The 16811-nt window shown below is 42.6% G+C and overlaps 1 protein-coding gene across 1 annotated transcript in view; it reads right to left on the reverse strand.

The window, feature by feature from the left end:
- Positions 1-16811, reverse strand: part of LOC121836190 (acetylcholine receptor subunit alpha-type acr-16-like) — a 103312-nt gene that overhangs the window by 30383 nt on the left and 56118 nt on the right. The window contains exons 4-5 of the mRNA XM_042291010.1: positions 16404-16513; positions 10898-11154 (exon numbers count right to left, since the gene is read on the reverse strand). Coding sequence (XP_042146944.1) covers positions 10898-11154; positions 16404-16513 — 367 coding nt within the window. The remainder of the gene's footprint in view (positions 1-10897; positions 11155-16403; positions 16514-16811) is intronic.

Genomic DNA, 16811 nt, shown 5'->3' on the forward strand with positions numbered 1-16811 from the left:
TTATGGGACGCTAATATTCAAACCCATACTTTATCAATACGATAATCATAGGTGTTCTTTTCAAACAGCGGTATAAATTAACCACCCAATGTAAAACTCTGAATTTTAAATCATTATTTAATATTCATTTATCTTATAGTCACATAGTCTGGAGAGCTACAACTTGTATATGCATAAATAAATTGCTTTTCTGGCAGAAAAAGGTCATTTGCGGCGTAGAAAATGCGCCACGTTACTCGCACACTGAACCATTCTAACATATAATTACAATAATAAAAATTGGAAAAAAAAAACTTTGATTATAAAGTGGCTACAACGTATGCGGAATTTCTTGACATTACAAATTATGAGCTGCAAAAATCAGCAAAATTTACTTTAAATAAATTATTGCATACGGAGTGCGAAGCGCTGGGTCCTGGAGAGTGGTACGTCCTTGAACGAGCTACGGCCTACAGATGCTTAAACACGCACTACCCACTTTATTAAACGATTTAGGCGAGGAAGGCGTTCCCATTGAATTTGCTAACTGAATGGCATTGTGCAAATGTTTTTCCCTCTGACTCTGTATTATTCTTGCCTATCTTAGTTAATTCCCGTTTAAATATTTTCTTTGTTACATTTTTTGCCTACCAAGCTGACAAGTGAAGAAGGTAATGACCTATCTTCCTGCATTATTTCAGCGTTTCCCCCTGTCGCCTCCCCCCGCCTTCTTTCTGCACTTAGTGTAAAATAACTTGAATCTAATTGTTTATGTGTACGCTGTAAAAAAACTTGAGGCTTATGCCGCAGTCTTCATTAAGCTAAGAGAAAATTCTAAAGCTTCAGACTTCTTGTAGACTATTTCGTGGAGTAACCACATAGGTTAAATACCCGTGTTTTTAAGAGTAAAATGCCCGTAATAATGACTAGCCGCTCCGCAGAACTGTTTCAGTTTTAAATGGGAGATGTGATACAATTTGTATTTTCAGTAAATATCGCTTAAAAATATATCTAAACGTTCATACATAAAAAAAACACGCCTTGAATGTAATCTACATGCAATACAATTCCCAGAAAAATCTATCGAAAGACAAACAACGTTCGCACTCTTAATTTGTAGCCATAAGAATCTGCCACGTGATCAGGAGCCTATTATATGAAACCAATGTTCAGCATAGCCACGCGCTGAGGATGGAAAAGCAGAAGGCACGTATCGAGTTCCAGAGGTTCTTGACATAGCAGGGATTGAACACGATCCACCAATATCCGAATGCGTATCGAGGCGTTGATTGTCACAAGCCCAAATGGAGTGCTCGCACAGTGTTCCTGTCCCGTCTATAAGCCGCATTTGAATATCGTCACTATGAGATAATTTCCGTGACTGTGTGAACACTGTAGGCCATGTGACATCATGTTTCGCAAGGGAGAAAACGAAAAACAAAGAAAAAGTCTTTCTTCTTGAAATTTCTCCGCGAGAACTGGATTTTTGGTCACAGGCGTTGCCTACTAGTACTTACAACCACTAGAGCAACTTCGGTTGCTCTAGTGGTTGTAAGTGCGAGTAAAGCGCGAAACATTATAATTGAATATTTTTGCGTGACCCATTTATGGCTTACAAGTACTGTATTAAAAAAATGAGGTATATAAGTACAGTAAATCCCCGCTTCTTTATTTTGATGTTATAAATACAAACCCATCAATACTGCATGTCTAGATTAGTATATTACCATGTACGCATAGTCACATTTATTTTTTCGTGAACAATTGTTATTGAGGTATTTTATATACCGATCAATTCTCGTCTTAAAATAGGTTGTTTTTATTCTAGGTTCGACAATAATAAAAATATAGTAATATGTTCTGCGATGCAAGCTCAGCGTTTGCCTCCCGAGAAGCATTTTCGAAGAAAAAATGCGTAGATGGTTTCAGCAAAAGAATTTGGAGCTGGTTCCTACCCATTCGTTAAAAATAAATAAAAGGTAGATACTACATCTCTGAATATATAAATATATCTGAGTAATACCCACTTGAAATGCTTTCCTATTGAGAGAAAAAACATGTTCCCTTTGTGCGTGTTGCAGTGGTGAATTGGGCCTAAAAGATTTTCAAAAATTTGCGTGGGAGTCCGAAAAAGTAAAAAAGTATAAAATATTTAATTAATTTCAGCCCCGTAAAGTATATGATGCAAATACTTTTTTTTTTCTTGAGGGGGGGGGGGGGGGGCGGTGGGGGGGGGGGGGGCTTTGCTTGGCTTAGTCGAAAAAGCTTTTTATATCGCTCTGCAACACTGATGAGCCCATACAACATCATAAGCAAGTAAATACAACCACCATATCAACCTGCTTCGGCGGTTTCTCATTACTGCGGCCTAGTCATCCGAAAGATTTTGTCTAAAAGCAAATATGTTTTTCGAGCGCAAACATTTAAAACCTGCAGCAATATGAGAAAAAAAAGGGAAAAAAAAACGAAACTCTGAATGCAGGGAGAATGTACATAACAATGTGATTAACGACCAAATTCTCCCTTAAATCTGAAATCATCTCGGGAATGTTTATAAATGTGCCGCCAAGATTTCATTCATGTGTAATAAGACTTCGGTGTTTGTGGATAAATAAAGGAGGCAATGAAATGAGATACGACGCAATTTCCAAGGGGGATCAAGACGTGGATAGGGCGTATAGCATCCCTGAATAACGTCTTTTCCTTGATCGTCGCTCTTCATGGTGGTCTTTGTAATACTAGAGCAAATTGATTTATTTTTTTATTATCAGCAGATATAATCTTGGCTCGGAGAAGGGCAGGTTGACACATTGGGCATAAAAAATACCAGAGCCCTCAATATTCATGTTCACTCAATCCTAAAAATAATGTAAAAGACAAATTGCAACGTCTGCATTACTGCATAAATAAATTACGCATCGCTGAATGCTCATTTTACGCCCGAATGTAGCGCAAGCGGTTCGAATAGGTGCCAAAGTGTCAGAACGAACCGTCATCTTGTTAAAATATTATGAGACATTTATTTGTATTTTTCAATGGAGAAATGGCGGCCGCCAGAGCCCTCGAACACACCGACCTAAGTTGCCCCCAGTTACAAAAAATGGACAAAAACTGGCCCACTTTTCTCATTGAAATTTTCAGAAAATCACTTCTAAATTCTTATTGAAATAACGGTCTGTCATAAAATTTTTGGCATCTGGACCAGACCTTTATGGCAACATATGGGCGCAAAATTAGCTTTTGGCAATCCGTGGTTTATTTTTACAGAGAAAATAATTGTGTACTTTTGTTTTGGGCCACCCTGTACATTCATCTTTGTTGTGCACCTCGCCTTGCAGGTGGAGGGCCAATAGATACCAGAGTCACCGAAAGCATAAGAACTGCTGGGCGTGTTGAGCCCCGAGGATCGTAATTATTATCTCTGTACATTTAATGAGATTGCTTGCCTAATTAACTGATAAGAGCGTCAAAAGACGAATATGCGTGAACATAAAAAGCCACGCCTCGCGTCTCTCAAGTTGTCATGACTATTCCTTCACCTGCCTACCGCATTACTTGCTGAGAAAACAATATTATGGAGATTAAACACCACGTTCTTAATGTTCCTCTATGTACTGAAATAGCTCCGCGCTGCATCATACCAGGTGCTATGTTATTTTTTGAATTAACCTTATGCCTTTTTTTTTTCTCTCCAACTATATTTACGTATCAAATGTAGTTGTGCACTCTAAGTTTGGTATTTCAGCGCATGAGAAATTCTTTTGATTTTAGACGGAAGTTTGTAAACGATATAGCGGATAATATTTTTCTAACACAGCGACAAAAACAACAGCTATGTTAATATAAGTCGGGGATACGCAGCGATATTTTAGGATTCTTAAAATATTTTTTCATGAAAACATTGCACTTTCACGTTTCTGGTTTGCGGCATCTAAAAGCCTAATGAAAAAAAAAATACATACCGATATTGCGTCTCTCAGTGGTATAAAAAAGCCCGAGAATCTTGAGCTCAGTAACAAGGGTATGCGCAAGCAAAAACAGTACAAAATTGTTCGCTTTTTTTTATTGTTAAGTCACGGTGTTTGAAAAGTGAAGTCGAAGTTCCTTTTAGACTAGATTTTCAAGCTTTTTAGGCATCTACTGTCCTGTAAAGTACCTGAGAAGCGTCGAGTTTATGACTTCCGTTCTCTGCACGAAGCACCCTAAAATCCGAACAAAACCGCACAAGATAGCTTCACCTCAGAGAATGGTAAGCACGATTTCAAAGGGACGTTACATATAACATATAAGGAGTTACACATATTACGTTCCAAAGGGACGTTACATATGTAACTCGTTTTTCTCCCTATAATAATCGTACTGCTTCAAACACTGTAGTGCACATCTACACACCTACACGCATGTGTTACGAACAGCCGAATGACATTTGCAATATACTCACTATATATATATCGCTTTCCGAATAAAAATTATTTATTTTGTGTCAAGCAGTTCTAATAAATCCACCTGACAGGATTAACGCGGTAGCTTTGTTATGTGTCAGCCCGTATGTGATCGACGAGTGGCCGAAAGGCTCAACTTATTTTGAACGAGGACAATTTTTTTGCCTGCCATTGAAGGTTTGGTGTTTAAAACTGTCATTCAATTTGCGAAATTGTTGGGCCATTCTGTTCCAAACCAAGGACGATATATTGAAACCGTTCTAAACGTGCCATGTTGCGAAATTCCGAGGGGCTTTCATCGCCTGTCAAAGCGAAAATCTCGTGCAACGTGGAATGAACGTCATGCGCTCGGGTTTAGCCCATCTTTGAAATGTCACTGAATGGCTTCCAGTAAAATTTTAATTTAACAGTCTACACCCCCCCCCCCCCCCTGCCTTTCACTTGATTGCATTAGAGCTCAAACTTTTAGAGATAATGTCGGACTAAACAAGTAATTTATCTTTCGGAAAGATTAACCGAGCTAGGCAGGTTCTTCCGCTCGAGGTATATTATGAAATGACACTCACATTCAACCCCAAAGAACCAGCTAGGAACACATAAAGTGAATTTAGTGCATAGACTTCACAAGGTTTTTCCTAGATCCGAGCATACTATACTCCTAGAAGTAAAAAAAAACATATTAGTTTAGAGGGTTTCTATGCTTGATTGAAGAACAGCATCTGGCTTGCCCGCTTGAAAGACGGAGGATTAATGTTGATATCCCGGAGAGATGAATCACTCTATAGAATGTGCTTGCGTTAATTTATTGTATATGTGGTGTTTTCTGTATTCTATAAGCACTTGCTTAACCTGACAATTTGTTGATTTTGCTCTTTTTTGATTATTTCAAATAATAGTGACTTTCTGAATTATATTTTAATAAAATGAGCCCAGACTAGCCAAACGAATATGAGCCCAGACGGTTGCCATTAATTTGTAGCATGCGTTTATTTAAATGGAATCATCGATTGATCGATTAATCTTTTGACGTGCAATCAAAACTTTCAGTTATATGGTGATCGCGCCCGAATCACCCTTCCATCAAATGGTTGTTGCCTCGAGCGAGATTCGAATTCGTCCACTGGAACCCGTGGACCAACACTTGTGGAAATTGGGTATAATAACTAAACTGTGAGAGGTCTTCAAAACGGGTAAGAAAGACAAAGGAAAAGCTCGTCTAAAATAACTGAAAGATTATGCACGTTTTAAGGCAAGTGTTTATCACCGTTGTCTGAAATCATTCTTAAAGACATTGTTTGTTTCGTTTCTTTTAAGAAATGGAATCGCATAGGCAGTTTTTATGGAGTAAATCGAATATTTATTTGTCTGCCATTCTTACAATTTTAAACGCACAATTTTGTTGAAAAATCAAGTATTTTTGAAAAGGCTTCACATTAGATAAGGTGAGAACGTTTATTAGCCCTGTCAGCTGAGAGTCTTCACATTGGTGTAAGCTTTGTGTCCCGTTACCTCTTCATACTATTCTTGATAAAAAAAAATTAAGATAATTCTTTAGCTAAATATATTGGCTATTTGGAGCACCTCTAAAGGTGGCGCGCTGTGACAGTGTCCACGTTACACCGCATAGAGAAGCACTGCCCGCTTTGTCCTCTTCTGATACGCGCACAGCGTCTTCTCCTTAACCCTCCCCCCCCCCCCCCCCCGCAGTTTTTCTCCGTATACACCAACTCATGTTTACAAACAAACCGGCGCGCCCCTAGCGGACGCCACCGGCGCCCCGCATGCGCGGTGGATGGTGGGCAAGAAGCCCGCCGTCGCCCATAAACAAACCATTGAATTGCGTTGTTGTCGGCGTCGGTGGGAGTCCCCGTGCTCTTTTTCACGTTGGAATTGTTGATTCTACGTCCTCCTAACAATGTCTCACTACTTGAGCGGCTTCAGCAAAACTAACGAGGCAAAACTTTGCGTGAATAATGTGACGTGCGGCGATTCATTTCACGTGGACGCCGCAGAATAGGCGCTAAAGCCTGACTCCCACGATGAGATTCTACTCGCTGTTTTCAGACGCGACGTTGATTGGACTCCAAAAGCGTGGACCTTAGCTGAGATGGTGGACGCCGATACTGAAAACCGCAAGTAGAATCGGGCATTACAAGTCGGTGATGCATCCACTGGTAACAATAATGATCAACATCTTCTTGTATCTGTTTACACTTAGCCTACTTACCCCAACCAACCTTCAAAAGTGTATTGAGGCCTGCACTTAGTTCTTATCGCAATTACCGAGTCAATGTTTGGATTACTGGCCGCTGTCGTTTGAACGAGCTGACGACAAAAAGCAGCCAATTTTGAAAGAGCAGACGACAGTTCGAACGCATGCGTAATGGGGAACGGGGAAGAAGCACCGCGTCCCGCGTCAACAAACCACTCGAATGTCACGTTGTCGGCGTCTGTGTGAGTCTGCGTACTCTTTTTCGGGTTGAAATTGTCGATTCTAGGTCCTCATCGCAATGTCTTACCACTTTAATCGCCTAAGCGAAATTATCAAGCCTCGTTACGCCGCTAAACTTTCCGTAAATAATATGACGTGCGGCGTTTCATTCGCATGAACGCCGCAGAATGGACGCCAAAACCATGATGAGATTCTTCTAGATATTTTCGGTAGCGACGTCGCTCGTGTTGCAAAAGTGTAGAAGGTAGCGGCGACGATCGACGTCGATACTGAAAATCGGAAGCGGGAACAGACCAAGCCTAACAAGTCGGTGATGGCCACCGGTACCAATGATCAACATCTTGTATGTACTGTTTACACCGAGCCTACTTAAGTCTTTTGAGGCCTGCAATTACTTCTTATTGCAATCACCGGGTCAAAGTTTGGTCTACGGGCCGCTTTTGTTTGAACGAGCAGACGACAAAAAGCAGACATGTTTGAAAGAGCAGACGAAAGTTCGAACGATCAGGCGGCCGTGTGAATTTGAAGACGCACTGAACCCGTGGGTGGTTCGGACAACTTGACGATTTTCTCTCGTTTATGTTAGAACAAAGCAAATACATCTGGCGACCACAAGGTGTTGCCCCCACACGCAATCGTAGTTCGACAGCGTCTTGTTTGCCCTTTTCACGGCTACTATCCACGTTCTCGGGCGAACGGAGGGGGCAAAAACACATGAAAACTGATCTTCAAACCTTTCCAGACTCTCTTGGTACAACCCCCGTCGCAGCATTTTGACGAGAAGGCAGGTTTTTTGTCTCGTTTCTTCCAAAGGAACACGGGAATGCATGTCTGGCACGGCGACTTCTGCCCACCGCCCCAGACCGGAAGTGCGTCCGGCGCGCCACCACCGCGGCGTGACGTAGGAGAGTTGAGTTGGTGTATAGCTCCGGAGTGAAAACTGTTAGCACCTTGACGTTCAAAACCTATACCCACGTCCAGCATTGCTCTGGGTTTGTTTTTCGTCATTCGACCGGCAGGAGTTGCTCGGAGCTCGGGTTTGATCGTGTGTCCTGCAGTGGTGAGCGGCAACATACACCGCCATGGTGTCTTCGTTTATCTTCCCTGGAAGGTGATCCTAAAAAGCGTTTGTGCGTTTGACGGTTCTGAAATCACTCTTCGGTGACAACACTCACAATTGCCGGTAATTGATAAAATATACATGACACGTACTTTTCGTCCCTCTTATTAAGAGATTGCTCTTCGCTCGCTGGCGGATCGAGTAGATGTCTTCTGCGATTGATACGATTGTGGCTCTCTTCACCGGCGCATGGAAGGTATCTGTGCTCTCAATTTACAAGCCTAGCGTAAAAAAAAAAAAAAAAAAGTTAGTGCTAACTGTGTCCCCGAACGTTGGTATGGCGCTGTGCTCAGGTAAAAGTTCAAATTTATTAGAAACTGAGGCTGGCTGCTACACATGATATCCTTCCCAGTCCAGCCGTGGTCTATGCGAAATGATTCTGCTAGGAGCCGCCCTCTGACGCCACTGATTTATCGCATGCTTCCAATCCGAAGCGCAGGTTTGTCTGCTTCTGGTACAGGGGTTGCGATGATATCAGAACGCCAAGCTCTTATTGACTGATCGAAATAAATAGTGGGTAGACCTCAAGGCGTTTTGCATTGAGGTCTATTTACCATCCTTCCAATCAGAGACAATCAGAACTTGACGTTGTTCTGACGTCACCGCAACCCCTGCGCAAGAGGCAGACGTCTTGCTCTCCGCATAGTCACTGTTAGCTTATGAAACGCAGAGCACGGCAAGTTCCGAGCGTCTAATTATCGCCCATCAGTCAACGAGATTATGACTTTCGCCGATAAGAACACCGGATGATGAATCATAAAGTAATACGCGGGAACGTAATAACCTGCGCCAACCGAAATGCGTCTTGCCGTATTTTAAAATTTACTCGATCTTCCTCCAGGAAGAGGGCTTGGTACCTTTGCGTTCGAAAACCTACCCGCGTCCAGCGTCGTTCTATTTGTGATATCGCCTGACATGACACACCGGAGTTACTCGGATCTATTTGGGTAAGATTTGGAACACAGCCTCTTTTGGAGGATGGGAGAGGGAGTGATGATATGTGCGACGAACGCAACCAATCGTCGCGCCCGTAGCTGTTTTGTCCTCGGTAGTGACGGCGGTTGAGTGCAGACGACATGTAAAGTGCTTGATTTCCTCGTTCGATGGAGCGCGTGTTCATTGTTCATTCTTGAACAAAAAATAACATAACGTTCGAGGTATTTCCACTCCCCTTGCCCGAAGGCTAAGTCCTCGTTGGTAAAAACCAATGGATTTCCGAAAGCCGTATTGGAAAGGTAATCAGCCATTGCTACGACTAGCAGACGACACTGGCGTTCGGCGTCAGGGCCACCGCTCTGACGCCACTGCTGACTTTGCGCGAGGAGCACACGACACCCTTCCCCGCTCTTGCCGGAGGAATGGTGGGAGTAGAAACAGAACTAGCTAGTCTTTCTGTCTAACCCATAGAGTTATTATAATGTACGCTAGAGGTTCAACTGGCGCTAGTGTGCTGCTGCAAATTGAAGCAGACAGCAACCAGTCCGAAATTGACTTCCGGTAATGCATTTCTATGGGAAAAAGCGAGTGCATTTTCTCGCTGCGCTCGGTTATAAGAGCAAATATCACGAATATTTCGTACGTACTGGCACATTGGAACATTTCTCAGTCACGCAGACAAAATAATTGGTCAGTTACGGCGTTTTTATTTGAAATTCGTGGCATGAAAAGCGGTGCTAAAACCGCTTCGTACATGTATTTATGTGCACTGTCGGACACTGTTAGCGCGAACACGGGGCCGGTGCTTTCCACCATGGGGATATACGTGTCAAACGAACGAAAGACACGTGGAAAACCAGGAGAGGCGGCAAGAACTATGCAGTAACACTGGATAAGTAACTCCTTGTGCATGCAGGTGATCAAAATAAATTTTGCAATAAAAAAGTGCTGCTTTATTCTTTCTGCTCATGAATATGTGCAAAGATGCATGTTCTGGGTTCCAATCATCAACCCCACGCCTGCGCACGCTCCAAATCTTTGCAAATAGGGAGAAGTCAGAGAATAGGTGCCCGATAAAAACTGCCCGGCATAGGAAATAATAAAAAGGCACACCTTTCGTAGTCCACGTACTTTATTTCTTATATTCAAATGTTGTTTAGCCGTCGTAAAGAAGCACGAAGGAGTCATTGTCATAGAGTGACAGGACGGGCATATTAGCAATATATAAGCGCCGCTGCAATGCTAGCGAACCTTGAACACACTCGACATTCTTTTCGATCGTTAGTTTGCTTAGAATCGTCGCTCGTTTTTACATACCTGCCATGAAACATAGGTTTGGGCCTGAAATATAGCGAAGCTTAACATCGTTCAGTGGTAAAGAAAAATGCTGTAATTAAAGCAATTACACTTTTACAATGTTAATAAATGTACACACTATCCGGTACAACCGAAATAATAAAAGTTATTTATGTTATTTTCCGGCGAAGAGACAAATTTCACGCGCGTTTTCCCATAGGAATGCACAGGAGCACCGCAAAAGTAGACTGGGTGCTGTCTGCTTCAATTTGCCTCCCGGAAGTCGCATAGACACTAGCGCCAGTTGAACCTCTAGCGTACATTATAATAACTCTATGGTCTAACCACCATCCTTCTAATAGCAATTGGCGATCTGACGTCACTGCGCTCGCTGCGCAGAAAGCAGCTGGACTTTACGCGCCGCATAGGCACATTAAAGCGAATGAATAGACCCTTTTCAAAAATTCGTCAAGCAACATTGGTAATCGCCATTTTTTGGGCATGAAGCGTGTTATTGGATCCGAGTCTTCGGCGAATGATGCCGCAGGTCTCGCGTCCAATGCAGGCTCGGAGTACGTGCCCAAACAATGGCGGACAGGCGATGGCGCCCACTTTTGGAAAAAGAGTGTATTGCGGATTCCGAGTGGACGCAGCAGAGGCAGAGTGACTCACCAATGAGGTCCCATTCGCCGTTGGAGATGTAGGAGGATAGGTCTCCTCCCTCGTCGCTTTTGACTCGCAGGTCCAACTGGTAGCCGTTGTATGTCCACGAACCGAATTTGAGGTCGCACTTCTGGTCGTCAAAGGGGAACCAAGTGATGTCGATCTTGCACGTGCTTTTAAATATACCCGGTGGGATGTAGTTACAGCTGCCGTTGTGGCGGACAACAACGTTTGTAGGATACGTCCCGTCGAATTTTTCGTCCGCGCTGTGCAAAGAAGAATCAAAGATGAGCGGGAAAACAAATTGAGACACAATTAAAAAGACACACACAGAGGATTTAAGAAAGCGCCACACCCGACCTCCAAAAGTATAACCTCGCAATATGTTCTTTTTTTCTTTTATCGCAGCTATAATGTGTTTAAATTTTGGTTTCTCGTCTTATCTTCTGGCGTTCGTGCCAGAAACAGATAGGTCATTTAGTCTGTAATTACCTAATTACATCGTTTGATCCTTAGTTTATACTCCATAGTATATAAAGTTCTACAAAAAATATTCAGTAGAGAAGCACACGAACTGCCTTGAAGTTTTTTGTTTTATATCTTAGGTCAACTTGTCGCGGAAGGCAGATAATGCCGCCTTCAAAAAGGTGGGACTGAAGAAACTTAAAAAGAACGACCGACGTTTCTCCTTTACGTAATTGAGATAACTCTCTATACTAGTTGAGCCGCCTAGCAAAATCTCGTTTCTAAGGTTAGGTTAAAGGGACCATGAAACGATTTTGAAATCACATTTCATTCACCGCGCGTCGTAAAAGGTGTGAAAAGACAGCCAAAGAGCAAACATCGAGAATAAAAAAAAGTTTTTCTATAGAACTTCTAAAAAAAAGCGGACTCTTTTGTACCTTTTCTTTCGAAAGCTCTGTGCCTTTTCCCTGCGATGCATCCGCGGTGCCACGGCACATCAGTTAAATCCGCATCGCCTATTGGATCAGAGCCTACCTCACCAGCACCGCGATCATAAACAATAAATTGCCAGAGAATGTTTCTTAAAAGTTGTGTTAAAGATGATTCTAGTCCCCATTCTGTTGAATATTTAGCGATGTGAGGGAAATTATTTTGTAATACTCGGGCTATAGGCCATCTATCGTGTGCTAAATGAAGCAAGAAAAATATCAGACTGCGCCTGCACATACTCGCTTGCTGCTGAAAAACATGAGGTCGGCGGTGATGATTAACGAGGTCGGCGTGGTGGAAGCTCATCGTTCCGCGTAGAGCGCTATGCTTGCCTGATTTCTCGTCGCGGGTCGCTATGATAAGCCAACACGTCCTAAAAGGAGAGATCATCTACTCGTGCAGGGATGTTGTGGCGGCACCCTCGAGACAGCACAAACGCTCGTGCCGTCGTCTTTGTTTACTTCGAGTATACAGTGGTGCTTTTTTAGCTTTTGTGTTCTCGAGCATCGCCCGGCTTTCTTATTTTAGCGCATTCCATGCGTGTGATCAGGTTCGAGATATTACTGGCACGTACTCTATTTAAAGACGTGTATGAAGGATGCGAATTTCGACTCGTTTTCATCACCCGAGAAAAGTGATTAGCGTTAGCATTCCTTGAACGATCGCAACGTCTATGTGATCACGAAATCACATTTTTACGTGGCTGTATTTTTTGCTAAGGTGACATTGTCTTTTGCAGTCGTAGGATAGGCGTCTGGGCAGATTTGTACGATCAGTAAAGTCCTGTTTTAATGTCGTGATCGTCCAAGACGGCATGCTCTATTATTCTATTTTATTTTTTTAGCCACTCTCTCCTGCGAGCCTATCCTGACAAAATAAAAGTTAATTAAGCTTGAGCCCATAGGAGACTCTGTGCAGATTCTGCCACGCCAGTGAGTGACAGCGCGTCCCCTAATTTTTAGATATATAGCGGAAGCGGCTGACGGCGGTGGAAAAGCGGCTGTCGTGCTGACGACCTCCCGCGCATGCGCATGGGACCAGTCCCATGCTGCCGCTGCAGCGCAACATATCTAATTGAATTTCGCTCAGATACGATGTGTCCACGGCTATCTCAGTGAGGAGAGGCGCCGATTGTGAAATTAAGTCGGTGGCATCGGTGCCACCAGCGCAGTAAAACCTACCGGCACACCGCCAGCTCTCAGCTAACGCTCCCAATCTCCTACCGCCAAGAGAACTCCCGTTTCTGGTGACAGGGCACGTCACGACTGTCAAAATTACGCTGCGGCTTGTTTTTCGGTGAGTAGGAGAGGAAGAAAAACTCAATATTTCAATAACTGTTCACGTAGATGTTAATAAACCGAAACAAAAACGGATGCCTGTTCGGCGTTTAGTGAACATTGAAGGTTTAATGTAAAAGTCGTTTGTCAAATGTAAAAAGGCAATTTCATGGTCCCTTTAATTACAAGTTTATTGCTTCTACTAGCGAAAACTACCAATCCGAAGACAAATTTAGTAGCTTAGTTATCTCTCTGTCTCTCTCTCTCTATATATATATATATATATTGTTTTTTTTTATTTAATGTGCCCTCTGTACCAGTGCCGTTACAGATACGAGTGTGTTATACCAAAAGACGCTTCACAAAAAAAACGCGTGTCAGCGGTATTTATGCGAAAACAAAAATTATAATGTACAATGGACCTTTTCCCTCTAGGCTTCTGCGCATGCGAACACTTCCCGCTGTCGCCATTTTCGCAGGACACCGAGACGGTGCCCTGCGAAAATGGCGACACCAACATTGTCCCGATCTATCTTCGCGCGTATTTAGGCTATCTTGACGCTTTGTTTTTTTAACACCAGTAGTATGGGGTATTAAAAGCACTGAAAACCAATACAACGGCGCGATATCAATGTGTTTTGACGGGCGGAGGCATGTCGGGCTGCTCTTCATTTGTAGTTCGCAGACAACTCCGCAGACGGCACTCGTTACTTGAAAAAGGTCCATTAAAGCGATACAGTTTATTCGCGTCATTTTTAAAATGATCGCAAAACAATTGGATGCATGTCCGGGAAGGTGATTGCAACTCAAAGGGGACAGATACTGGCAATGTGCCTACGGTCAATGGGCGGCGAAATGAATCGAGGTCTCCACTCATCGACAACTTCAGAAACGCAGGGCGCATCGCAGACGACTACATTGTTGCATTAGCCTATAAGAACGCAGCAGAACGATTCACAAAGGGCGAGCCTAATAAACCAGGGCGAGCCTAATAAACCATCAGCTGCATTTCTTAAGATGTCACTAACCATAGTAATAACTAACTGATTGGAATACCAGTTCCATTGCTATGCGGAGCGCAAGTTCGTCTGCTTCTTGCGCAGGGGTTGCAGTGACGTCAAAACGCCGAGCTCTGATTGGCTCTAATCGAAAGGGTAGCGGCTAGACTTCAGTGCTGGCTGCCTTGAGGTCTACCCACTAGCCTACCAATCGTAGCCAATCAGAGATTGGCGTTCTTCTGACGTCACCGCAACCCCTCCGCAAGAAGCAGACGAACTTGCGATCAGCTTAGGTTTTTGGAGAGGCACAACCAAAGATTAGTAAAGGGTAAGTTGGTCTTTATTCCAATAACACTGAAGGTGCAGTGGCAGATGGTATGAAGCCTGAATAACAATTAGAAACAGCTTTGGATTTTGAAATGGACAGGTCAAGACCAGCGTTTCGGGTAGGTCGTGCGTATACTCTAGAATTCCGACGTCATTAACACGTTTTGTTTTTTTTTCTATAACGATGTGTATGCCCGGGTGTTTGAGCTTCTGGCAGCTCTGTTCTTTAGCCATATATTTGGATGTCTGTGCCTTCGCAAAATATTTTTTATCTCGCTCTTAATTACTTTTGAAATCCGACGAATGTTTCATGCCTTTAAACGTAGACAGGTGTCGCCAAAGTGAAATCAGATTTTTAATTTAATTTCCTTTTTATAACCTTCGCTGAATAGCAAAATATTCATTTTAGTTGGGCTCGAGATATAAAGAGATACATTACCCTCTTTTTCTCACTTTACACGCCATTTTTAGTCACATATTTTGGTTATTATTAATTAGAGATTTCAAATAGGAACGTCGACAACTTGTCAAATGTGTGGCACAGCCTGCTTTTGAACCCCGCCAATAGCTGTTGCTCAGTATTTATAATTATTTTTACCTTTCTTTTTTTAATTACAGCGGAGGCAAAGTACACTTCGTCACTACAAAGATTACGAGTTTGCAATTATACGCTGGGAAATTGGGCTGCATAAGTGTCCGCCAATCAAAGTTTACAAAAAATTGTCATTAAGTTTCTGAAGACTCATTTTGCTACAACTCTGTTTTGTTTTTCTGACGAACACTTGATTTCAAATCAATAACATTTATTAAGGTTATTTTTTAACTTAAAAAAAAAAACGTGGTGAAGCGTTACTGGAACAAATGCAAAATATTAGGGGAGCGAACAAACGACTGCCTTTCACGTACGTGACATGAAGTTAGCGAACAAAGCTTGAAAGAATGAATCTGCTTAAACTCTGCTTAAAATTTTTCGACGATAAATATGCATGTGACCTTCAGCTCCTTCAGATTTTGAGCCGTCTTTTTGCTAATTTCTAAGATTGCGACAACCATTCGTTATAACTTCCTAAATATGTCCCTGACGTAGACTTCTGAAAATATGGTCGCTCAGTAAAACGCTTGCAAAGATTGCATCAATATTAACGGTAACCCTAAACCAACAGTTGTAGCGTCTCCTTCCCTTTGTTCTGAAAAATCCACAAAAACGTCTTCGGAAACGAAAACGTCTTCAGTTTTCGTAATAGGACCGACAAAGTTTTAGCAGAGTTTCGGGCTTGAAGAGGTCTCCTTTCACGGCAACTGCTTCAGAATGCGTTGTACGCTAGGATCAGTGAGTTAACAATACAAAGCAGCTTGCACGTTTGTGTGGTAATAGTACTAACGTGTGGCGCGATGGCTATACGGGTTCTTTACGTTTCTATATCAAAATAGGCGAAATATGCAGATGAATGAACCGTACAATTGACTTTGAATAAAAGTTACAAAGCTGCCGAAGGGCAAAGTTCGGTGCAGCCTAGATCTGAACCCTGGATCAGCGTGATTACCGGCGAGGTATAGTACATATATCCACACGCGTCGTGTGGATATATGCGGTATATATCCACATATATCTACCTGCGCGCGATGTACACACCATTTAGGTTGCCTCTGTTCACACACAAAAACCAGGACAGCGACTACAGAAATAAGGGAAAAAGGGTGTTGTGTATGATATGAATCAAAAGTTGACCACGCCTTTGGCAGATTGTAGTTGAAATCTCGGGGTGTGTGTGGTACTAAGTAGCACCTTTTTCTTTTCATTGTGTTCTTTGCCGCGGTATAAACATTTACATACACTTTTTTTAATAAAATAATACGGTAAAGACAGATCCGTCTTCGTAGAGGAAACGTTAGAGCACCACTGATTGCACACATTTCTATTTACTTGGAAGTGACGTGAATAAAGTTGGTGCATCTCACCTGTTGTACATCAGCACGTCGGGTTTCCAAATTTTGCTCGGCGGGATCCGCACTTCCTGCACTCCGCCGTAGAGCTTTGGATCCCAGCGGAGGTTCACGTCAATCCAATCCTTTCGTCGAAGAGCAGTCGAGGAACACATTTGCCGTGCATAAGGGCGCCCGGGGAAGTGAAGGGAAAGAAAGAAAGAATAAAGGGGAAAAATAGTAATGAAATAATGAAAGAGAGAATGAGAAAGAAAGAAAGAAAGATAGATAGAGACAAAAAAAGAAACAAAAAATATTAAAAAAGAGAGATCAAAATAAAGAAAAAAAATAGAAAAAAGTAAGAGAGAAAGAAGGAAAGGGGGAAAGGAAGAAAAAGGAGAAAGAGCGAGGGACATGAAAAAATGTCAGGGAAGAGAGTGCCGC

Source organism: Ixodes scapularis, unplaced genomic scaffold (assembly GCF_016920785.2).
Source record: "Ixodes scapularis isolate PalLabHiFi unplaced genomic scaffold, ASM1692078v2 PGA_scaffold1__304_contigs__length_218370807, whole genome shotgun sequence".
Lineage (NCBI taxonomy): Eukaryota > Metazoa > Arthropoda > Arachnida > Ixodida > Ixodidae > Ixodes > Ixodes scapularis.